At 30.7% G+C, this 26,450-nt stretch overlaps 1 protein-coding gene and 1 long non-coding RNA gene across 3 annotated transcripts; one reads left to right on the top strand and one right to left on the bottom strand.

The window, feature by feature from the left end:
* Positions 1 to 1,781: 1,781 nt before the first annotated feature.
* Positions 1,782 to 2,580, bottom strand: LOC110647614 (transcriptional regulator TAC1-like). The gene has a single exon (XM_021801538.2). The coding sequence runs from the start codon at positions 2,485 to 2,487 to the stop codon at positions 1,933 to 1,935; it is 555 nt and encodes a 184-aa protein (XP_021657230.2). The 5' UTR covers positions 2,488 to 2,580; the 3' UTR covers positions 1,782 to 1,932.
* Positions 2,581 to 12,892: 10,312 nt separating this feature from the next.
* Positions 12,893 to 23,886, top strand: LOC110641673 (uncharacterized). Of its 2 annotated transcripts, XR_009148880.1 has the most exons (6): positions 12,893 to 13,303; positions 13,377 to 13,448; positions 22,252 to 22,378; positions 22,698 to 22,984; positions 23,086 to 23,190; positions 23,364 to 23,886. It is a non-coding gene; the product is annotated as an uncharacterized LOC110641673 (long non-coding RNA). The 2 variants fall into 2 exon arrangements; XR_009148879.1 differs by having other exon boundaries at positions 12,899 to 13,448.
* The last annotated feature ends 2,564 nt before the right edge of the window (positions 23,887 to 26,450 follow it).

The following is a 26,450-nucleotide window of genomic DNA, read 5'->3' as shown; positions in this document are numbered from 1 at the left end:
GTCTGTTTTCTTTCGATATGGCATTTGAGTTGTTCAAAGGCCTGGATGCTATGTCTTCAGATGTCCATAAATTCTGCACAAACTGGGTTGCTGAATAGAATGGGATGTCTACTGCACATTGATGGTGCTGCTGTGTATTTTTTGGTTATCTATTTGCTGCATTTTTTCTGGTTTTCTTAAGTTGTTGATGAACTTATTATCTTTGCTAGTTTGTACTTGTTTTCGTTAGATTTTTTTATTTAGCATGATTCCTTCTAGGTCGATTTTCATGGGAGACCTATTGATTGAAGTTTAGTGTGAGAGTCTCATGCTAAGTTTTTTCTGACATTAATTTAATAAAAAATTATTTGCTTATAAAAAATATATATATATAGAGAAGCCAAAAGAAAAAACATGTTTGAAGGAATGTCCTTCATATAGTAGGTGGAAGTAGACCTCCTCGTTAGGTTATCATAATAAACTATATGCGAACTGTTACCGGATTAATTAGTGTTAGTGAGACAAGTGCAGTCTGACACACTGCCTTCAGTGAATGTATTACAAAGACAAGTAGTTGATGGTGTCTTAATGTAAGTTAAATATTGAATATGAAGTCTTTTCTCTAAGTATGGTGAAGTGGAGTCAATTTAATGGAATCAATTTATTGAAATCAATTTATTGAAATCCGCCCAAATGGAATAGCTCTGTTCATGTACGTTCGACTTGTTCATCTGGATTACAAGTGATTCGATTTGACTCATTGTCATAGAGTCTCGTCTCACTTGACTTTCTTTATTTACTATTTTTTATTGTCCTAAAAAATATAATTTGACTGTGATTTCTTGTTATCTATTCAATTTCATCCTTCATCGAAGAGAAAAATGCTACATGGAATGCTGAAAATTTCCAGAACAAATCTTTACTCTTTATCCCATTTAATTATTTACTTGAATCTCCTTTTGTATAAAGTCTTGTAATCTATCCTATGTCATTACAATATAAGAATGAAAACAAAATATTTGAATCAATGGCGACTAGATTACAAAAGTAACCTCATGATATATACATGTGTAGTTCTGTGGGGTTTCCTTCAATAATTATACAAATAAAGCCGCAAATCCTTCAGGAAAGAAGTAGAGTAAGACTGTTATAGTTGTTTTAGAAGCCAGCCCTGAATAATTGACGAATTTTCACTTAATATGATATTTCACACAAAGTTGAAAATATTTTTAAATATGAAAAATAGCTAGTCTATTCCAAGACCATCCTATCTTATTTTATGAAATCAAATTTATAAATATATGTTTAGATTCTCTCAAGCAGTAGGGTGCAAAATGATTTCATTCAAAGTTATCACATTAGTAATTAACATCCAAGAAAAATACGTGCAAAGAATTTAGCTTGACATTATCAATTCAAGAAAAATACATGTGATCGAACTTGGATTTTGATCATTCGTGGAAGAAGTGAGGTAAAAATTGAAAAGCAATTAGTTTAGATATGACTTTAACACAACTTTCAAGCTGTACAAATTAGTTTCTAAGAAAAATTGTGGAATTTACAGCCTTAACCAGTGTTTCAAATGGCAATAGTGAAAGAAATCATTTCTGATTATTATAAAACGTTCCTTTGTGTATTTTTTGTTGATATGATTTTGATGATCATGCCAAGGGTAAGCTAAAGAGCAAAATTAAGGATTCGATAATCGGATTTATGAAAAGTTTAAAGATCTAATAGATAAAGTCTTAAAATAAAATAAAATCCCTCTTACCGAACAGAAAGAAGTTGTAAGAAGCTGGAGGTAAGAAGAACTACTATTCATTTATGTCCTCAAAAGTGGACATGTTAAAATTTCTTAGTGTAGAAAAAGGAATTAAGGTAGAAAAAAAACAAAAGAAAAAAAACCTCTCCATTAGCCAGTAGATTTCGTCCAGCAGGTGCAATAATAGACTCTCAGAAGAATTCTCTGGTATTCCTCGTTGATGATGTTTCATGAGGCTCGGGCCCCAACCTAAGCTCCAGGTCTAGTTCGATGATCTGTGCCGTGGGTCGATGGCTCAATTTCATATTCTTATCTTCATCACCATCAGGCCAATTACCCACCTTCGCATCTGCTGAAAAGGTTGCGCCTTTGTTTCCAGGAGTTCCAGCGTCATCTTCTAGAGAAAGAGAATAGGATGTCTTAGGGACACTGCTTCCTTCTTCGCTAGATTCTAATACAAGAAGATTTTTGTCTTCCGAAACTTGTTGAGGATGATCAGCTGGATTAGCAGGATTCATCGACTTTGTGATGTCCAAGGAAAGCAGGTTTTCATCAGAGGCTTCTCTAAGCTTTGCTCTATCTTTTCTATGGATATTCATGTGACCTCCTAATGCCTGTGCGTTTGAGAAGCCTTTCTTGCAGAAAGAACAAGTATAAGACCTCGCAATACCGGAACCCCAATGGTCATCTAAGCTCCACATCATTTGTTCGTCAGACTTTCCAATGCTAGACTGATTAACATCCATTGAAGCTATAGTTCTCGAGGAGAGAGAGAGCAAGAGAGAGAGAGAGAGAGAGAGAGAGAGATTGGGGAGGGAGAAAGAAAGGAAGCTACAGCGCTCTGGTGTTGTGGTCAACTGGCGGTTGTGAGAGAGGTTTTCAACTAGAGGAAGCAGGCATGCTTAGCTAACTTTTGATGGCAAAAATGCCCTTGAAGAAAAGAGATCATCAAGTCTCCCGACGCGTACTTATTCAGCCTCCTTCACATGGAATAATACAAAAAAATAATAATTTTTCATAATTATGGTTTGCTTTTACTTTTATGTGAAAATTAAAAAAATTACCGTTATTTTTTAAATATAATTTTTTTATGAATATTAAGATGTATAGTCCTTAAATTCTTATAATTAAATGAAATATTAAAAGAATTAAAAAAAATTAAAAGGGTATTTAAAAAATTTTAAGAATTAAAAAAATATTAATTAAATATAACTAATATTCTATCATATGAAATAATTAATTTTATCAATTTTTATTACTCTTATTACCTTAATTTTGATATTTTCTAATTTATATATATATATATATATATATATATATATATATATTCATCAATTATATTTTAAATAAAAATGTTTTTACTGATTATAATAATTAATAATTAAAAATTCTAAAATATTAATTCAATTTTATTTAATTAAATTATCGATCCCTCCACAATTTGTTTACAAAAATATGTTTTAACTGACATTAATAAAGGTTTATCAATCTTATAAATAATGCATTACACATTTCTGAGGATTTAATAAAAAATTATTTAAAGCGGAGAAAGTGAATTCATATAGCCGACTTCAAATTTTTGAGATAAAGGTTTAGTTGAGTTGAGTTGTATAAATAATGCATAACATTTACTCAAATATACTAATAACTTTGTTAATCCATAATAAATGTATGCGTACTATAAGATATATGAAAATTAAAAAAAATAATAATATTATTTATATCTTTGATAAAAAAAAGCAATACAATAAATTTTTAAATAATAAATTTAATCACATAGCCTTAAATTTTGGCAATCAATGGTTAATAAAATAATTATTTAAATTGTAAAAATTAAGATAATAATAATAATAATAATAATAATAATAATAATAATAATTTAAAAATATAAAAAGAGTTAAATACTTAACATATAAAAGATAATGATTATTAATTATAAAGTTGATCTCTTCATGGAAATTGTCACTGCACTATGAAAAAACATATGCGCGTAACATGCAATATTTTCTGTTATAATTTAGTATATTACTTAATTTTCGCGTTGGATAATCATTACAATGAATACATACATATATATATATATATATATATATATGGACACTACTATATAATGAACCTAAGGCAATGAATAAAAATTGTCACTGTATGTACTTAAATTGTAAATTGTGTATATTTATTATTGTTCTGTATGTACTTAAATTGTAAATTGTGTATATTTATTATTGTTATCATATTATAAAGCAAAGGTTTTTATTACATTGACTTACACCTGAGTGTAAACACTCAACCAATTTATACATATCACATTATATAAATTTATGGTAATTTTTATCTAAAATCATAATAGAACTTACTTAAAATAATAATTTATTAATTTTCTATTGATTGGATGTATATACACCTAGATGTGTATAAAAATTTTCCTTTAAATAAAGCAAAGTTCATAAAAGGAAAGTTTATAAATTTAAATAATTTTTTAAAGAACTTTTTGCTTAAGAAACCTCAATTTTTCATTCTCAATGCTTCCGGCCGATATTGGGATACCATTGTTTCTTGTATCAATTGGACATGTACTCACTACAAGATATTGCTGGAATAGCAATAGAAATTAAAAATAGACTGTGCCTCTTTGTAAATTAGAAACGGACTTACAACGAAATAGAAACTAAATTTATTTAATAGGTGTTGCAATGAATTAGAAATAGAATTTAGAAACAGGAAAGAATTCGTTTCTATTTTTAACGCCAAAAAATTGGCGTGATATTTAGAAAGGAAAATTAGAAATAGAAACCTTCCATTTCTAATTTTAGTGTCAAAAAGTTTACCTCAAAATTTATAAACAAATAAAAATAGAATAAAAAAAGAGAATATAAACAGATTTCAGTCTATTTCTAATTTAGAAGCAAATTTAATTTCATTTCTAATCTATTTTTAAATTTAAAAACAGATTTTGAAATCTATTTCTAAATTATAGAGAATAAAAAGAAGTTAAAAAAATTAGAAATAGATTCTAAAATCTAACGGATTCTAAAATCCATTTCTACGTTTGGAAATGAATTTCAAATTCTATTTCTAAATTAGAAATGGATCTAATTCTATTTCCTATCTATTTCTAAATCATAGAGAATGAAAATAAAACTTCAAAATTTAAAAATATATTTCAAATTCTGTTTCTAAATTAGAAAGTGAGTCAATTCCATTTCTAAATTATAGATATTGAAAATTATGGAAGAAAATAATCCACTTTAAAAAAAAATAATAAAAATGGACTATCTAATCCTTTTCCAAACTTTGAAATAAATTTTGGAATTCGTTTCTAAATTGTAAATCCTACAATTAATTGTAAAAATTATTTCATATTTTTTAAAATTTAGAAACGAATATAAAAAATCATTTCTATTCCATTTCAAATTTAGAAACAAATTTAAAAATCTGTTTTTAATTTTTGAAGGGAAAAATCTCACCATTTTTTTAATTAGAAACAAATTTTGTAATTCATATCTAAATTGCTTATTAAAAAAAATTTCTCCTTCCTCATTTGATTCATTCTTTTATTTTCTTTTCTTTCATTTCGCTCTTTCTTCCTCTTCTTTTCATTTTTGTTTCTTCCATTTCATTTCATGTATTCCCCATTCTCTTCATTTTATCTTTCATATCATTTTTCTTTTATTTTTTCCTTTCCATTTTTTTTTTCATTTCATTTTCTCTCATTTCATTCTTTCTCCCATTTTATTTCATTTTCTTTCTTATTTTCTTCCTTTTATCTTTCATTTTGTTTTTCTCTTATTTTTTTATTAATAGTTTTTATTTCATTTTTCTCTCATTTTTCTCATTTTTTTTCATCTTCTTTTATTTCATTTTTCTATTATCTTTTTTTTCCTTTCATAACTCTTTCCCATTTTAATTTTTATTAGTAATTTAATTATTAGTAATTTTAGTTTAATATAGTTGGCGATAATTTTCTATTTAATTTATTTTTATTTATAATTTTTTAATAATATTTTTATATTATTTTTAGTATTAATGTTTTTTTATTAGTAATATATTAATAAAATTTTTTAGTAATTTATTTTTTAATATTTTTATTATAACATATTAATGATAATTTTTCATTTGTATTTTTTATTAGTAATTCTGTTTTTAATATTTTTATATTTATTTTATAATATTAGTAATTGTATTTATATTGTATTTTTTTAGTAGTAATTTATTATTTTTTAAAAAATTTTACTTTTAAAATGACTTCAAAATAAATAATTTAACAATAAATTACTTTTTTTTGCCTTTATTAATTAGAAATGAAAAAAATATGTTTATAATTTTTTTTTAAAGAAAAAATCTTATTTGAAACGGATTAGAAATGGAATTCGGTTTTGAAATAAAAACAGATTAAAAAGGGACAAAAATCTATTTCTAATTTGAAATAGTTTAAACCCTTTTCCTGAATTTCGTTTCTAACCCGTTGCTAACTAAAAACGGATTAGAAATAGAATTGTTTTCGTTTCTAATTAAATTAGTACAGAATACTATCTATTTCCAATTTAGAAACGGGCAAAAATTTCTGTTTTTATAGTTATCAATAACAAACTAATTAGAAACAGATTTTTTTCATTTCTAAATTAATTAGAAATAAAAAATCTTTAATTTAGAAACTAAATGGTTTTTTTTTGTTTTTCTTGTAGTGACTGATGTACACAATTGTAATCTTGATGAAACCGTTGAATTAATGAATCCATTATTTTAATTAAGTTAATTAAAAATATAAAGACCTGGAGGGTCCATGCCTACAACAAAGCCAGTTCTTAAACATTTAAGCACTTATCGTTTTGCCATATCTCAAGGTTTTATAGATAAAAGTATTTATTAGATAATAAAGTCAAGCAGCTAGCTAGATCCCATCAAGAGGTTTTGGCTTCATGTCAATGTTCGTTTTCAAGAGAACATTAATACTATTATTCTTCAGTTGGGGCAAGTATATTCGATATATATATAGAGAGAGAGAGCATTGCAAGCCCTAAGATTTTGTTTAGAATTTCTTTCTTCCAAGAGTGAATCTTTTATTAAGGTTGTTTGGCAGCTTCTGGAGACAGTATAGCAGTCCATTAGCTATTTCATATTTCTTAATCCTATAGAAATGAGGAGATTTAAGTCTCTGTCTCTTTGTCTCTCTCTGCATTCTTGGTTGCTATCGTCAAGAATAAATGTATAATTATAGGCTAGGTTTTTTTTCCTAAAGTTTGGTTTCAATTATATATATATATATATATATATATATATACCTCACTTATTTGTGAGTACTAATACAATATTACCACTGGCTAGCTAGTATCAGGCAACCAAAACTGATTAGAAGTTCTCTTTTTTATATTTATCTATAATATAATTTATATTGTAATTGAATTAAGTGAAATATTCTTCAATTAAAAAAAAAAATAGTGTTATATAATTAATTATGCGTTGAAAGTCCAATCATATTATTAATTTTTAGAAAGCCATTATTCTTCGGAAGTCACCGTAACCATTAGTTGAAATATTATTGGTTTTTAGCGTGAATTCAAATAAATTAATATCATTCATTAATTTATTATATTTTAAATTAAATTTAAATTAATTAAATGAACTTAACTAATTTTGAATTAAGTCTTATTAATTGTTCAGTTTATCATAATTTTACTAATAATCATTAATATTTCTACATCGCTTGAAATTGTATATTGGGGCGTATAGTTCTAATCAATGATCGATCAAAATGGGAGAGAGAAGTAAAAAATAAAATAAAATAAAATAAAGAAATGTAAGAGGTAATTTATTATTTAGTCCCTATTTGATTAATCTTATGATTTGATTTTATATTTTTGAAATTGAATAATTTAGTCACTTACTTATACTTTCACCAAAATTAGAAATCCTTCTATTATATTATAATTATTTTAAGTGAAAAAATATAAATATATCCTATATTTAATTAAAAAAATTTTATTATTTATTTTTAAATTTTTGATTATTATTACAATTTAATCTCGTATTTGATAATTACTAAAATTATTATAATTTATTTTTTTTTCTTATTAACTTTGTTTTTATTAAAATTTTTTCTTTAATTTTTTTTTAAAATCGAAAGAATTATTTTATTTGATAATAATTTATTTTAATTAAAGAAAAATATAAAAAAAATTAAATCATTAAATTTTTAAAATATAGAAATTAAATAATAATATCAATCAAACTCTAAATATTAAATAGTAAATTTTTTATAATTAAATAAAGAATATATTATAATATTAGATAAAAAAAACTTCTAATTTTAATTAAATTATAAAGACCAAAAAATATATTTTGTAAAGTAAAACTATAAGCCCAGATGTCAAATAAAACATCTATGAGCTCTCAGCACATTTTCTATCGCTCTCTTGTTTTTACTTTTCCCAAACACGGCCTTACGTCTCGGACATTTTGAGAGGTCTATAGTGAATTTTCTACTCCCGACATCACCGACCGTTGGAACTTAGGTGGGGCTCAACAGCTCCATGATGTGGCAACACTGGGTCCACCTAGGCATTTTCGCATGATGCCCTGACGCCATCTGAGTGAAAACGACACTCAGTTACAACTAATGTTGGAATTAATTAGATATGTGTTTTTAGGCATCCGTCGCCGTCCAAAAATGGTGATAAAATATTGTGCCGTCGATCAAATGCCAGCAGTACATGAACTTGGGTCTATTTCTGTACGTTAAACTCGTTGACGTGGCAACCGACTGTTTCATCAACAGTGACATAGATTTGATAGATAATGGTTGATAATGTAATAGTTTAAGACACGTGGACAAAAAGATTGTGCCTGACCAACCGACAGAGACATTATTTAAATAATATTTCCTATGTATTATTCTGTACACATCTAGTCCCTAATTCCAATCCAAGCTTAGGCGCTCATGTACACAACGAGCTTAATTAAATTATACTCTTAATTTTATTTTAAAATATATTTCATATTTCAATTTAATTTAATCTTCTTTTTTACAAAATTTGAGATTATGCAACAAAATTATATTCAAAATACATATTAAAAATATAAAAATAAAATATTTAAATTTTAAATAGGATTTTCAATAATTTGGATTTTTTTTTAAAAAATTTTTCCTTTAATGATTGTTTAAAAACATTTTAGATGATTTTTCTTTGTATTTCATATTATAAAGAATAGCACAATGATTTTTCTTTGTATGTTATATTATTAAAAAAAAAAAATTAAAAGACTAATTTTTAAAAGTAAAAGAATAATTTTTATGATATGACGATAATTTTAAATGTTCCTTAAAAATAAAGTAATGATTAATTTTCAATTTTACGATTTATTGGTCCACATTTTTGTGCTTAACGTCCAATTTTATATCACTCTATATAAGTCAGTCTACTTTGCAAGATTTTCATATTTAAAGACTTATTTCATATCCTCTTTTTTTTTATCATAGTTTTTTTTTATGTATTTAAAAGTTTAGAGAGATTCTCAAATAAAAGAAAATTTGTATTTAATTTGTGAAATCAAGTGAAGCTTGTGTACAAGAATTAGTGAAAACACTTGTAATTGGTTGATGACAAGCATTTGTGACTGTAATAGGCTTGACTCTTGCTCATGAAAAGAGTTTATCAATGGAAAGTTTAAGTCCTGGAATAAAACTAACTTTGGCTTGACTGAAAACAAGGTTAATGACTTAAAGGAAGCTTCGGATCGATGGAAAAATACTGCCAAATCACGTAACCTTACCCCGGAGTTAATTGAGGTCAACACGTTGAAAGTAGATTTGGAGTCTTGGACGGCTTAGAGTAAATTAATTTGGGGGTAGAAATCTCAAAGTTAATTGTTGCAAGCTTGGTGATCGTAATACTAAATTTTTCTGCCTGCAATGCTCAAATAGCTAGCGCAGCAATAGAATCACAACCCTTATAGTTGATGGTGCAGTGATATATGATGCTAATACAATTAATCGGGTTGTTATTGAGCACTTCAAGCTGAGATTCCGTCAACAATTCCCAGCACCGCGCAGAAGCTCAAAATTGCAATTTCTTGGTGTCAGTCATGATGTTGCATCGCATCTGGAAACTACTTACACCTATCAGGAAATTAAGACTGCGGTATGGAGTTGTAACTCTTCCAAAGCTCCCGAATTCGAAGGAGCAAATTTCTTCTTTTATAAGCGGGCTTGGAACTCAATTCAAGAAGATCTAATAAGCATGATCAATGATTTTACTGTTATGAAGTCATGCCTTTAGCTATAAAGGCCTCTTTTCTTGCTCTTTTTCTTAAAATTGCAGACTCAACAAAGGTGCAAGATCATCGTCCCATTAACCTAAGTCATGGGTTATATAAGGTTATTGCCAAAATCTTGGCGAATAGACTTAAGCCTATCATGGCATCCATAATTAGCTCGCAACAATCAGCTTTTATCAAAAGTCATTATATCTTTGATAATTTTCTAGTTGCAAATGAGGTTATTGACCTGTGTAAAAATGAGAAAAAGAGTTTTTTTTTTTTTTTTTTTTTTTCATTCAAAATTACTTGAAAAGGCCTTTGACTCGATGAGATGGGACCAAATTGACTCGGTCATGGAACTTTTGTGCTCGGTGGCGGTCTTCGATTGCGCGATGCATCTTTGATGCGCGTATTTCAATTCTAATTAATGGCTCCCCAAGTGAGGAATTTGTTATTACCAATTGAATGGGCAGGGGGACCCTTTTTCACCTCTCCTCTTCAATATTATAATTAAGCCCTTTTTTTTAATGATAACTGAAGCATGTCGTTCGGGGTTGCTGCAAGGTGGTGACAGAAAGAGCTATTTGTTTCACACCAGTAATATGCAATGATATATTACTCTTCTTCCTTGCTAAGGAAGAATTTGTCATTGCAATCTCACAAATTCTTTGGTGTTTTTTCTTTATCTCAGGGCTAAAGTTAAACTTTTATAAAAGCATCTTATTTGGGATCAATGTGGATGACTTCACTCTCCAAAGTGTTGCCTCCTCTGTATCTTGTGAGCATGGGCGATACTACAACCCCTAAAATTGTACCTATGGACAAGTAACAGACTAACGCTATTGAGACCGAGTAACCTAAACATGAATCCGGGCTACCCTACATAGCTCGAACACTTGTTAGTCCATCCTTGACAAGTAGCTTAGGTAGGTCACATCAGTATAAAGCAATCTTGAGAAACACGCTGGAATAGCAGTCCTAGTGCCTATAGGACTCCAATATGAGTTGGACCTTGAGTCCCAATCGAATATCCACTCCTATTCCAAATAAGAGGCAAACACAAAGCCTGTATAAAAGCCAATAGGCATGCATATCTTAACTTGATTCCGTTCTTTCACTATCAATTCCCATACTAACTTAAGTATTTAAGAGGCTACCCACCATTCCACCTGGTGTTTTCTTGCGTTGCATTACAGATCAAGACTCATGGAGTGGAAAACAACATAAATGGGACCTTACTAACAATGTACCTTGGTCTTCCTTTGGGGCAAAATCTAATCAAGCAATAACATAGTCTTTGATAATTAAAAGAATTGAGGATAAATTGACAATTTGGAAAGGCAAAATCCTATCTCTAGCTGGTTGGTTTACCTTGATCAAGTCATGCCTCTCATGCTTGCCTATCTATTACCTCTTAATTTTCAAAATTCTAAAGAAGGTGGCTAATAAAATTGAAGAGCCATTTCAAAATTTCTTCTAGTCATGTGGAGTTATGGGTAGGAAATTACATCTCATTAATTGGAACTCCATTTCATAGCCAAAGGTGAAGGGTGGTTTGGGCATTAATAAAATTTTAGTTCACAATCAAGCCTTGCTCTTCAAATGGTTTTAGCATTTGCAGTAAAAAAAATCCAGACTCCTCTTAGGCTCTAGTGTTGTGTTCTAAATACTTGTTTCAAAAGGATAATGGATTGTTGTTTACTCATGACTTCTCCATCTCTGCTTTATGGTGTGACATTCAAAGATCTACATGTTCTTCTGATAATGGCTTCTCAATTATAGAGAACATTTGCTACATTTTAGGTAATGGCACCTTAATATTATTTGGGCATGACAATTGGATAATTGATTGTCCCTTCAAGTTCACTTATGCAAGGCTCTTCAAGCTCTCGCTACTTCTTAATGGTGTGGTAAATGATATTGATGAATGGATTAGTGGTAGTTGGGAACGAAGGATTTCTTGGAAGCGAAATCTCTTTAATTGGGAATTGTTGCTAGTCTCGCAATTGCTCAACATTCACCTTTGCATCTCTAGTCTGATAAGTTAATTTGGAAGCCACAAAAGATGGTAATTTCTCTATTAATTCTATGTATAAGTGTATTTTGAGTGCCATGTCTCAAGAATCTAATTCAATGCCTTTCAATTTGGCTTGGATTGGCTCCTCTAAAAGTTGAGCTCTTTGTATGGTTAACGAGCACAGGTAGAGCTTGCACTAAAACTTGGCTTCAATTCATTGATCTGATTGATTCATCTCAGAATGTCGGCCTTAGGTGTTCAACTACAAATGAAATTATTAAGCATTTATTCCTCCATTGTCAATTTTCTTAGTCAATTTGGTGTTGGATATTTAGATTTACAATTTTGCATACCTTGTTCGGTCTCCATGCTATTTTTAGAGTGGAAGCACCTCTCTTATGGTATATTTCAGTCTAAGGTTTGGGATTGCCTATTTTTTAGGACTATCTACACTACAAGAAAATGGTCAAATTGAAATGGATATTAGAAATGGATTCTATCTGTTTGTAAACGTAAACGGATTATAAACAGATTAGCAAGGAGATTTGGTCAATGACTTTTGAAATAGTGTTGAAACGGATTAGAAATGGAATGTAGAAATGGATAAAGTTTGGTTTGTAAATAGGGCAGGAAAAAATGGCACAAAAATTAGAAACAGTTTAGAAACAGATTTGAAATGAAAATTTTGAAACAAAAATTTATCCGTTTAAAAGTTGAAATGGAATCAACTCAGTTTTTGTTGTGCAGAATTGATTTCAACATTTAAAAATGAACATTGTGTCTATTTCAAAATTTGGAAACAGATGCTTTATCCATTTTTAATTTAGTTGGATGTGGCCTTCATTAGAAATGAAATGCTTGTCTGTTTTTGTATTTGACACAAAATATTGTCCATTTCTATATACAAGAAGTATTGTTCATATTGTATCGAAGATGATTAGAAACGAAATAGTGCTCCGTTTTAAAACTTTGAAACGGAGTATTTTTTTTCGTTTGTAATTAGTTGAGTTTCTCTAACGTTAGAAACAGAGAGTTATTCCATTTCATTTTTTTGAAATAGATTTAAGTGTCCGTTTCTATTCTGTGATTTTGTTCTTCCTCCTTTCTCTGTCTTGAAACCCTAATTCATTTTCCTCTTCCACTCGAATTCATTTTCCCTCACACCTTCCTCAGTCACTCTTGCTCTGTCTCTTTCTCTTGCTCTCTTTCTCATACTATTCTAAAGTCCCTTTCTCTGAACATCGGCGCAAAGTCCCTCAGTCACCCAAATTCACTTTGGAGCTATTCTAAAGGTCAATCACACTTTTGGGTATTTTTTTTCTTTCTCTCTCACGCTCATTCAGGCTTGCCCTTTCTCTATTTTAGGGTTAGAGACAGTCGAAGATATAACAGCCTTAACCAGTTGACTCGAGCCAGTGGGTTTCAGAGTCACAAGCAGTAAGTCTCCCCGACGATAAGATTTTGATTTTTCATTAGTTAAATCTTTACTCTTTTATATAGAAAGTATAATTATATTTGGAATTCCCTAGCAAGTTGTTCTGTGCTTAATTCTTTGTTCATTTACCAATTTATCGCCTTTCTTCTATATAGGAAATCGATGCATGAGGTGGTTTTTTATCCTGTAAGCATTGTGTGATTCCATAATCATAATTCATACAACTTTATGCATTATACACTTGTTGATGACGCAACTGCAAAAAGTAGAATGTAGTTTGACAAAAAAAAAGGATAACTAAAACATTAAAAGAATGTTATATGTCCATAGTTACATTTAAAGGGTGAAAAAGAAAAGAAGAGTAAGCTTAAGACAATTGCATAGTTGAACTAGAAACACAAAAATTAGCCACATTGGATTTTGCTTATTGTTACAAGAAAGTGAACCTTCTAGAAAATGTCATAATGGATTATGCATAGAACTTGGGTAGCAGCTACTTACATTCTAAGTGTTTGTGATATATGTCGAAATGGTTGCTGCATAATGGAATGAGGTTTTTTGATATAATAGCAGCTTAACTTGTATTTCTATTCTGCATTTATAATTTTCTATTGACCTAATTCCTTAATCTAAAAGTAACAAATCTCATAATCATGATGGCAACTGGTAACTATATTATGATTTATTTATTTATTTATTATGACTTAGGCCTGATTACTTACCATCATCTCATTTGTATGTTTTAATTCCCCTTTTTTTAGTATTAAATAAATTTCAGCTAAGCAAAGTTTATTGCATAGCTTGTGATGGTGAGTTTTTGGATGTGAAAATTTATATCATTTATGGGATCAATCTATTGAATATTCAATCTTATTCAATTCATAAAAAAATATATTTCCATATATTTTATTATCCCATGTAAATTTTCTGATTTCTATCTATTGCCTCATTAAATGAAATTCACAATCAAGCTAGTTAACTCATACTTTTCACCATTTTCGGTTGTAACTAGTGTTGTGTTGTTTGAGTTGGTGGATGTTAATTTCTAGATGCCACATTTATGTTTTTCTAGGAAAATGATTGTTATCTGCATATTTTATAATTAAATTTAAATTTTTTATTATTTACAATTGCTTTACTATGTTATTAAATATTTTTATTCTTCTATCGTGATTATTAATACAAGACATTAACTTTTAAGACTGATTGAGTGATCCAACTCAAATGGATGTTATCCAAGGGATTGTAATCATAAATCTTCTTAAGCTTGTTCACATATAATGCAATTAGGACATATGTATGCAAATAATACCTTCGTAAAAAAATTGTTTAAATCTAGTTAACTATATATATATATATATATATATATATATATATATATATAATGTTAGGTAAAATAATAAATTTTATTTAAATTTATTTTAAGTATGACATATAAATATTTTTTAAAAACTTTCTTAGTTAAGTGTGTAAACATTTAAGAGACATATGTGAGTCATATCAAGTTAATTTTATGTGGAAGTTTGAGTGGATAAGATGAAGAGTCCCTCGCACATTGTTTGGAAAATATTTGATGCAAGTAATAGTGGTAGGTCATAGTCTTATGTGGAAAAGTAGGGTGAGGTTGAGACCATCCCTAGGAATAATTGTTGAATTCTATTACAAATGAGAGGTATTGTTCAATCAGTGCCGTACTTGAATGACATTTCTCTCTTGGAAATCTCCATTCCAAAATCTATACAAGATTCAATCTTACCTATTCATAGCCTTAGGGGTTAGGAATTTACAAATGGTAAATGCATTTAGGAAAGTGATCATAATCTTAATAGCTTATGATCACATCTCTTTTATTGAATACTAACATTTATATGCTTTGTGTATAGTCTTTCTCTCTCTATCTCCTTCTCACTCTATCTCACATCATTTGACCTTCTTGGCTTCACATACCATTGATAAGTAAATAAATGATCACTTTATCTACTCTCATAGTTATGCTTTAATTTTATGATTATATATTGCATACTTTGTTGGGTTTTTGTGTACATTTGACATTGTCCTTGTTTGGCATTGGTCATTTAAGAACCTTGGAAACCCGTTCATTTCCTTATTCACATGTAATGTGAGTGGGAATTGAATTGTCTTGATTAGACATTTTGAAATTTCATCCTCCACTTAACTACATGGATGAATAGCATTTGTTCTATTATATATGTGTAGGAATTTCATATCATCTGCCTCTATTCTGTGGGTACATATGTCTTAGTGCACTTGGAGAACCTAGGGGAGATGCTTACGAAATTTTTACAAATAAATAATCGACCATTTGTCGTCTTTTGTATGTGGAGATGGTGCAATTCTAAATGGGTTAAGGCCTTAACCTTGCATATGTATAGTAGTGAATAAGGGGCATACGCAACATATCAATGGTTAATAAATGGTTGAATTCTAAGCACATGTCCTATTAACCTAGCTATTTAGGAAATGAGTTTAGACCGGATGTGAATGTATGCTAGGCTGAAGGATGGGTTGTTAAACCCTGATTTCCTACAAGGGATTAATGAATTCATCATTTTTGCTAAGAGGCATCCAAAATGTATGGATGGAGATGAACTTAAGTGTCCATGTCATAGATATAAGTGTCAAAACCTTAGTTTTGAAGACGAGAATACTGTGAGGTAACATCTGATGAAGCATGTATTCGTGCCATCTTGTTATGAATGGTATTTGCTGTTAGTAGTATGCCCTAGAGCATATCATTTAGTATGTATCTTGTACATGTTTTTATTAATAAAAGGCATTTTTACTTTTCCGTTTACATAATATATTTATGTGTAATAGAAAAGGTCCTTTGATATTTTGTTAGAAATTTTATTTTTAAGTTGTTAAAAATATGAGTGATAGTATTTCTAACACAAAGTATCATAAATATGTTCACAATCGAGGATACTTCACAATAAGGACATGACTTATCCAGAAAGATTGTAATCATGTTTGTTCCTAAGTTATTTATATGAGATGTAAATAAGATGAAATGGTGAGTCTCATGCCATATAACAAATATGATAGACACTTATACATGATAAGTAGGCTGAACCAGTGACACTTATGACAAGCACATGGAGTTTGCTCTTGTCAATGTATTGTCATAAATCATATTAGTGCATGTAATCTTTAGACCTGAGATAGCACAGTTATCTTGTATATAGGTGGTTTGAGTTTTATATTACTTTCATACTTGTACTGTGTATGGGTATATGGGCATGTATTGGCTCCTACTAGTTATATATGGAGGTAGGTATTAATCAAGATAAAATCTGTTCCTCTAAGTAAATAGGATAAAATCCTATGTTCATTTAATTGTTCTTGATGTTTCAAGTTCCTAGCCAGGACGGATAGATTTATTCACAAAAGAGCTTCTTATGAGAAAATCTTTTTAATCAAGAACTAGAATTAAAAGAGAAAATAATATTCATAGAAAATGGGGTTTGACATAAATCACGACTCCAGCTTGAATTGGAATTTTATAATAGAGATATTCTATTGCATGGTAATATATGATTATAGGTTCATTTAAGGTAAACCTTATTACTGATTGGTTGGCTATGGCATGCTATGCTAGGTGTTAACTATAGTCTATGAGCTGCATAAAATGATTTAGAGAAATCACTTATGGTAAGAAAGAGTTCTGATGATATTAAGAGTTGATATCATATTTTATTGCCAATTAGTGATGAGCCTAGTAAGTCACACACATACACAAGTAATCATCAAATTAAATATGATTTAATTAATTAATTAAAGAGTTTAATTGATTAATTAATATGTTTGGTTTGCAATTAGATTGCAAAGTCCCTAGCATGGCTTGAAACTAAATCTATGTTATTTGATATATAGTATAAGTTAAATTTATATTTAAAGTATTTAAATATGAATTTAATTATAAAAAATTAATTAATAGAGATTAATTAATTAATTTATATTTGATATAAATTGATTAGAAGAAGAGAAATAATTATTTTGGGTTGAGAACTCAAAATTAAGATACAGGGGGTATTTTGATCATTTCACAGGGTGACATATGGCACCATGAGATGGTGACACATGGCACTACACATAAGCTTGCCATATGTCTTTTAATTATGTAAAATGATCAAAATCAAAATTAAATATAGGTTTGACACTTGGCACAATGTGATTGGGTTAATTAAACCTAGAGCTAATCAAAAGGTGACATGTTGTAAGGATTTTAAGTGGTGACCTAGCTATATAAGTGTAAGGATGAAAGAACAAAAATCATAAGCTGCTGTTCTCTCTTTATGCCGCTATCCTTGGCTGCCACTCCTTCTCTTCTTCTTCATCTCTCATCAATTCAAAGAGATTAGACAGCAATCTCTTTAATTAAAAATACTAGAAATCGTTTCTAGTGTCCTATTTATATCTATAATCCCTCAAAAGGCAAAACTTGATTTTCTAATTGATTAGGAAAGCTTTAAAAGCTGTTTAAGGGCTGTCATTGGTGATCTTAGTGTGGACAAGCTAGAGGGGCAACACTCGGTGTCCTAAGGCGCATCCCAAATGTGCCAAACACACTGTAGTGCATAAAAAGGTTAGTGCACTTGTTCTTGATCTAATCTAGGGTTCTAATGAATTAATCTGATTAATTCTAAAATCTTAACTGGCAAATGTAGATCCAAAACATATTAAAAGAGTTTTAATATGCTATTTATCATTGAAATTAAATAGATAAAAATAAATCTAGCATGATGCATGTGACCCTAGGTGAAAAATTTTTGAATTCAATGATATAAACTTTTATTTTTCATGCTTCCGCTCCTTCATTTGCATGAGGAAAGCTGTCAATAGACTATTGAGAATCAAAGTGGGGAATATATGCATGAAGTGAATGTCTAATTAGATGAGCAACCTTCTTATAATGCTTATGAGCAAATGGGCATGGATGTTGCGAGACCTACTGTATTGTAGAATGATATAGAGGAACCCTACTATATTCTAGAATGATACAGAGGAACCCCTAAATCCATCAGCTTAGAAATTATATGATATGTTAACAGTAGCTAATCAAGAGTTATGGAGTGGATGTGAAAACCATTCTAAATTATTAGCCATTGTACGAATGCTTAACATAAAGGTAGAACATCATTTGACGGAGAGATTCCTTAATGACATATGCCAATTGATGAAGGAGATGTTACCAACTGACAATGTAATGACGGATAACTTCTACTAAACAAAAATGTTGGTCCAACCTTTAGGACTACCAGTGGATAAAATTCATTCTTGTTTTAACAAATGTATGATATATTGGGGACAAGATAGTGAATTAATGAGTTGCAAAGTGTGTGAGTTTGCTAGGTACAAGCGATTGAAAGGAGGATCTTCTAAACATAAAATGAATGTCCCACATAAAAAGATGTATTACTTTCCTCTCACACTAAGGTTTTGAAGGTTATATGCCTCAAAATCAATGGCAAAGGATATGAGATGGCATGCTAAGCATCAGGTTGAAGATGGTGTCATCTGTCACTGTTTAGACTCACTTCCGTGGAAGCATTTCAATAATTCTCATCCTTCATTCTCTGTTGAGAGTCGTAATGTCAGACTTGGCCCATGCACGGATGGGTTCCAACCATTTGGACAGTTAGGTCAACAATATTCATCATGGCTAGTGATTGTATGAAAGACGAGTACATGTTTCTTATAGTAATAGTGCCTGAAACAAAAAATCCAAAGGATAAGTTAGATGTATACTTGAAACCACTTATAACATAATTGAAATAGTTAAGGGATGTCAGAGTTGAAACATATGATGCATTGATGAAGAATAACTTTCAAATGCATGCTGCACTCCTTTGGATGATAAGTGATTTTCCAGCATATTCAATGTTGTTCAGATGGTAGGACAGCCTGTCCTTATTGTAGGGAAGAATCTGATGCATTCATGCCAATAAAAGGTGGCAAGCAATCTTGGTTCAACAATCACTGCAAGTTCTTAGCTCCCGATCATCCTTTTACAAGGAACAAAAATGCATTCAGAAAGAATAGAAAGGTAACTAAAATAACTCTCGCTGTCTTGTCAGGTGTAGAAATTTTAAAACAAATTGATGATTTGGGCTTAAAAAGGGTAATACATCCAGGTGCAGATGAGACAAACAACCATACTGGCAAGAGTTTTGGTTGGGCAAAAAAGAATTACTTTTTAGGATTTACCTTATTGGACTATGAACATGATTCGACATAACCTTAATGTCATGCTCATAGAGAAAGATATGTCTAAAAATATTTTCAACACTATGATGAATGTCGAAGAAAAGACTGAGGATAATGCAAAATCAAGGGAACATTTGAAGGAGTTTTGTAGACGACCTAAGAAAGGAATGAGATGACATGAAAATATCCTAAAGCATGTTACACACTTGAAAAAAAATGCTAAATCAGTGTTGTGCGAGTGGCTAAAAGTTTAAAATTTCCATATGGATATGCATCCAACATGGGGAGATACATCGACATGCGAAAACTTAAGCTTTTTAGGATGAAAAGCTATGATTGTCATGTGTTCATGGAAAGATTAGCCCTAATAGCATTCAGAGAATTGCTACCTGTACATGTTTGGCAGCCATTAACAGAATTATGCAATTTCTTTCGAGACTTAACTTCGACAACAATTAGAGAAGAGGACATGTTAAGGTTGAATGCAAGGTTCCTTTAATATTATGTAAGTTGGAGTGAATATTTCCTCCAAGCTTCTTTGACTCAATGGAACATCTACTGCTACATTTGGCTTATGAAGCATGGATGGCTGGTCCAGTGTAATATCATTGGATGTATCCATTTGAGAGGTAATAAAGTCGTATAAATTGTTGTATTGACTTCTAACTGTGTATTACAAGCGTTGTGTAATTAAATATAATTACAATTCTTTCAGGTACTTGAGAAAATTAAAGAATAATGTAAAAAATAAAGCTAAAGTTGAAGGTTCCATAAGTAATGCTTACCTTGTTGAAGAAACATCTTCATTTTGTGCTCATTATTATGAACCACATGTGAACACAAGGCATCGAAAGGTAACACGAAATGCCGATACTATAGAAAATGAAGAAGATCATGTAGGGAATCTCTCAATTGTCACGCATTTTGGTAGGATCTTAGGCAAAGGAAAAGTAAGATTTCTAACCGATGAAGAATACCTCGTAGCACAAATTTACATGTTATTGAATTATCTAGAAGTTAAACCATACATTGAGTAAATATTTATATCCATAATAAAATTAACCATGCCTTTAACATTAGCTTAATTGAAATAGTTTAATTTGTTGTTTTTACATTATTTGAAGCATTTATGTCAATGAGTTACATTTAGTGAATACAGTAATCAATGAAAGAAGCATTAATGAGAAACCGAAGCAAGAATTTGCAATGTGGTTCTATACGTATCTGCATGATCCCTCCCAAAACAACACAAACCAATTTCTTAAGGACTTGTCAAAGGGTCCTTTAAGATGTGTTACGTCATACAGTGGCTATGTTGTTAATGGATATAAATTCCAAACTAAGACTCACAGCTTTGACAGGGCAAAGATGAGTAGTGGTGTTTGCATTAGGGGAACAAATTACACCACTAACGAGAGTGACTATTATGGATAGTTGGTTGAAGTTATACGTTTGGAGTACCCAAGATTACCCATTAAGAGAACTGTGTGTTTAAATGTGAGTGATTTGATCTGACACCAAATGTGGGAATAAAGGTTTGTAAATAATATCAACTAGTGGAGGTTAATCATAAGCGTTCATTTAGAAAGTATGAACCATTTGTTCTTGTAGTCGAAGTCTCACAGGTCAATTACATCACATATCCTAGCTTAAGGCGTGATAAAGTTGAATGGTGGGCAATTTTCAAAGTGAAAGCTAGGTCATTATAGAGGTCCCTGAAAAAGTTAACACAACAACTCCCTCCTTTCGTGAAACACCATTTCAAGAGGATGAAATGGAAGTCCATTTGATACAAATAGATAATGATGATGCTCAAAAAGCATTGAATGATCCAAGTGGCACACTAATGAGGAGGTAGAGAATGAAGAAGAGTCTGATATTGAATCAGAAACTGTGGATAAAGAAGATAACCTTTATGTAGATAGTTACTAAAATAAGGTAATTATATATGTCAATATATTTATAAAACCCAAAAGACAACAATTCATAAACAACTTACATTGAATATCACATTTTTGTAAATAATGATTGCATTGTTAATTATAATTAAATGCTTATGCAAGATGAGAGGGATGGGACGTAGAGGAGTAGCCACTAGCAGAGGTTTGACTGATAGGGCCAGGTTATAGGATGCTCCTAATGACCAGAGGGATCATCCCATGCATGTTGCACATGACATAGCATCTCCTTCTACTACACTATTTATTGTTGATCATGCCCCAGGCGATTCTTCACCTGCCATCCATGCTACTCCATTATTGCCATTATCATTCTTTGCATTAGCTTCTGCTGCATCATCATCTTCTTTTCCAGTAGCTACATCCACTTTGCCTACAGCTTATGCCCCCTCTTGGCACTAGAGATACATCATAGCCTCCCCTTACACTTGCACAAACCACCAGCCACACCTATTGTGTTGTCCATCACATGCCACATATCAGGCTATTAAATAATAGGTCAATGTTAATAAGATTTTATGTTGTATATATATAAATTTATATGATTAGGATAAGTTTTTAATTTGTTTATTGTCAAACACCAATTATTAAATATGTATTCCTTCATATATGTTCACAGGTTGCATCTTTCTTACATTTGTTTAAGGAAAATCATGTCCATCATCAAGGAAAAGTTGGACGTGGAAGACTATTGTTGGAAAACTATCTCGAACGAGATGAAAGACTTTCACTAGACCGAGTTTCAGGTAATTATAAACCTATCAATTATTTTAATTGAGTGTAATTTCCATTTTAACATTATGTAAACTATAACAATTAATAGTTGTATTGAATATTATTGTATATTTTAATGTTGATCTATGAGTTTGGATTGATGTTTACCTGTGAGTTTGGTTGATGTTGCAAATCTTTGAAGTGTTATTTTAACAAGATTTTCAAATGCCTCGTGTTGAGGCCGTATGGTAATTATTTAGGGGAGATTCTACCAAAATTTTTATAATTATATGGGATTACTAATCACTTTTTAACTTAATAAGTTTTTTGTGTTTTATTGTTTTAATGTAGAAAAACTTCACTTGGGATGAGATAATGACATCCCTTGTGAAGATTGCTTGGGAGAACAAGGCTGCTAAGCATTTATGTGCCATTAAAGGAAGTTGGCATAGAAGCCCTTTTCGTGCCTGATGCAGCATGGTGTAAGTGGAAAGAGACCTGGCGTACACCTGACTTCAAAGCTCGTAGTGAGCAATTCATAGCAAATCACCGTAGTAAGACTAGAGGACCCGAATCTGACATATCTCACCACACGGGGGGCTCAATTTCCCATGTGTAACACGCAGAGAGATTGGCCAGTATAAATCTCTGTATTTCTATATGTATTGCACCTATATGTAGATCAATAGAATTTTCATATAGGTCCTACTTACATTATTCAATTTGATGTATTTTTCAGTGAGGTAAGCTCAGCCGAGATCCTCTCCCCCACGAGCTTTTCGAGACAATCCATACGAGGAAGGGCACTTCAGAGCTCGTTGATGCACGGGCACAATCCATCAAGGTAACTTAAATTTTATTATTCACATTATAATTCTATTATAGTACATTGTTTATTAGTTTAATAAATGAAGTGACTTTACTAAGCATTATCTATAGCTTATGGAGCAGTCCTCTCATCCACAGGAGGACTCTAATGAGCTTGCTATTATTGATAAGGCGACATTATATTATCAGGTTGTTGGAGGTGAGAAGAAATGACGGGTTTATGGAGTTAGATTACAGGCATCTATTTTCTACCCCCAATAAGCTGGTGCATCATCTTTTACTACTTCCCACATGCCAGCACCGGCTGTTAAAGAGGAGCTATGTCAACTATGATAGACGGTTGAGATCTTATAGCAGAGAGACAAGGACGGTGAGCACATGATGCAAGAGAGGGAGGAGCAGCGTGAGCGCCTTATGTAAGACCAACTAAGACAGATGCAAGAGATGATGAGGCAGATGCAGTCTCGATTCTCACAACCCTCACAGCCAATGGAGTAGGATCCACCTACAAGAGATGCCGCTGCTGATGATCATTTGGATGATTTATAGCTTCCTTCTTGTTTATGGATATTCTTATCGAGCACTATGAATTTTTCTACACACTTTACATTGTATTTATCCATACACTTTACATTATATTTATGGATTTCATGATTATGTCTTTAATTCATGTCATTTACTTTATTAATATGAAATGGAGCTTTTATTATTATTTTTCTCTAATCACATGTGATAATATTTTACATAACAGGTCCTATATTAAGTATTTTAATTTAATTAATTTTTCAATGAACATTCATATGAAATGGATTTGAAACGAAAATCCATTTCTATATTTACAAACGAAATTGAAACGAATCTTCCATTTCATATTTGAAATGCAAAAAAATTTAGTTTCTAGTTTGGCACTTATTTCCTTTAGAAATGGAACCTCTTTCCTTTTCAATATTCAAATAGATCATAAACGGAAACATTTCCGCTTGTAAATAGAAACAGATTAACTCAATTTCTATTCCATTTCTGATTTTGAAATAAAATATGTTTTTCGTTTCCAATTCAATTGGCAACGTGTTTTTGGGGAATGGACATTTTCCATTTCAAATCCATTTTTGAATCGTTTTAGAAACAGATTGACTACTATTAGGAACAGAAAAATCCATTTCTATTCTGTTTAAATCTTGTAGTGCTAGTCGGTTTGGCTCGCAGGTAATGATCTCATTCTCAATGGGAAAGAATTAGATGTTCTTAGGCTTTATGGCCTTATATTGTCTTGTTTAAGTGTATGGATGAAAAAATTGATCCTGAACTTCCTTTCATAGGAATTAATTTGCTCATTTCATCTCAATCCATCAGAGCTTGGATAATCACTCTTCATTATAGACCTATAACCATTTGGGAAGCCCCTACATCAAGTGTTTTATAGTGGAATGTAGATGGGTTAGCTTTAGGGAAGCTTGGTATATGTGCAATTTGTAGGGTTCTTTGACATTATAAAGGGCATTTCCTTTGTATCTTTTCTTGTCCGATTGGAATTAAAGACTCTAATGGAGTTGAATTCAAGGCTATTTGTAAAGCACTGGAGATTTCAGTCACCACTTTACAACTTTGCTCTAACCTGAATAAATTCATTATTGAATCTAATTCTTGCATTGCTCTAAGCTGGGCCCATTATTTGAGCAATGCCCCATGGCGAATTTCATGGACTACTAATTGCATCACTTCATACCTCTCAATTTTAAATGTTGACTTTTGCCACACTCTGAGGGAAGGAATTTTAGTGGTTGACTCTCTTGCAAAAAATGGGCTAAATTGATAAGATGATTTTTTTTGGCTTTCTTCTAATCTTACCTCCCTCCTACCTTGTTTTTATTATGCTTTTATGATTGGTACTTTATTGATTGAGTTATGACTTACTCTTGCCTTCCTTGCCTGAAAGCTTTAAAGATTTGTTTTATTTTAATGTTAACTTAGATTCTTTAGTTTTTAAGCATGTTTCTTTTTCAGGTTCAAGGAACTCATATTTTACCTTTATTGAAGTAATTGTGCACTTTTGGCTTCTAATATTTTGTGCTTTGTAATGCTTTGCAGTTGGTTTTGACTCTTCATGCCCTATTGTCTAACGTTGGAATTTTGTGTTTTTCAAGTTAGAGTGCTTGTGCACCCTTGGCTATTTGAATTTTGTGTTACTTTGTAGTAGCTTTTGGTTCCATTTTTTATCAAAATCTGATGGGGTGAATCTATTTATTAGCTAATATGCTTTATCCTCAGTCTTGGTTGCTCAAAGATGAGATATTGCCAAATGATTTTAGGTATTTGCATACAAGGTTTAATGACTCTTGCTAATATATGCACTTGAAGTCCCCTGATTTTTTTTTTTTTAGAAACCAAAAATAATTATAGGCCACCTCTATAATAACCCAAATCTTCCTGCCATTGTGTGCATGATTTTATAGGTCCCTTGATTTTATTATTACTTGGTTATGCAATTTTTGGGCCCTTAGTTGTTGAACCTTTGTCTTAGGACCACTTTGCTCTTTTGTTTTTGCCTATTTTGTACTTGTACCGTGATGTTGATTTGTTTTGGGACTATTTTGCTTCTGTACCATATTTCTTTAAGTGTTTTCACTTAGCATGTTTTGTTCTATGTTGGGTGTTTTGTGAGCTCTGATAACTAAGTCTTAAATGAATGATTCATGCTGTGTATTCCTGAATATTTTAATTAAATTTTTGCTTATTTAAAAAGGGGGAAAAAAGGTAACTCTCAATGGAATAAGTGGATGTGGGCCCATTTATTGAATCACTTAAATTATTATATTAAAATATTTATTGTCTATTACGTTGCTATTGTTTACTTTGTTGGTTGATTCACTACATCAACACATGACTCCAAAAATCTAATTTTTTGTGAATTTTGGCATTTTAATCAAAATTTTTTAATTTTGAATTAATTGTCCAAAATTTGAAAATCGCGATGAATTTTATCCAAATTTGAAATTGAGATTGGAGGGAGTGTGTCCAATCTGACATGGTGGTGACATAGCAGTCGAGGTAGCTTTTTTATTCTTATATTATGAGACTCACATGACACATAGGATAAAAAAATTAAGGTGCATTTTTTTTTTTCCTTTTTTCCCTTTTTCTCTTGTTTAACATATCTATAATTTTTTGAATGCTTAATGGGAATGGATATCTATTTATCTACTCTCATCATCCCATGAACAGAAAAATAAGGAAAGAACTGAAACTCGCTAATATTACACATTGATCTCCCCAAAT

This window comes from Hevea brasiliensis, chromosome 5 (assembly GCF_030052815.1).
Source record: "Hevea brasiliensis isolate MT/VB/25A 57/8 chromosome 5, ASM3005281v1, whole genome shotgun sequence".
NCBI lineage: Eukaryota > Viridiplantae > Streptophyta > Magnoliopsida > Malpighiales > Euphorbiaceae > Hevea > Hevea brasiliensis.
Note: the sequence above shows the minus strand (reverse complement) of the source record. Positions and strands in the feature narration are given on the sequence as shown.

What these genes read in the sequence shown, in the direction of transcription:
- LOC110647614 (XM_021801538.2), bottom strand. Translation starts at nt 2,487, where the DNA reads ATGGATGTTAATCAGTCTAGCATTGGAAAGTCTGACGAACAAATGATG.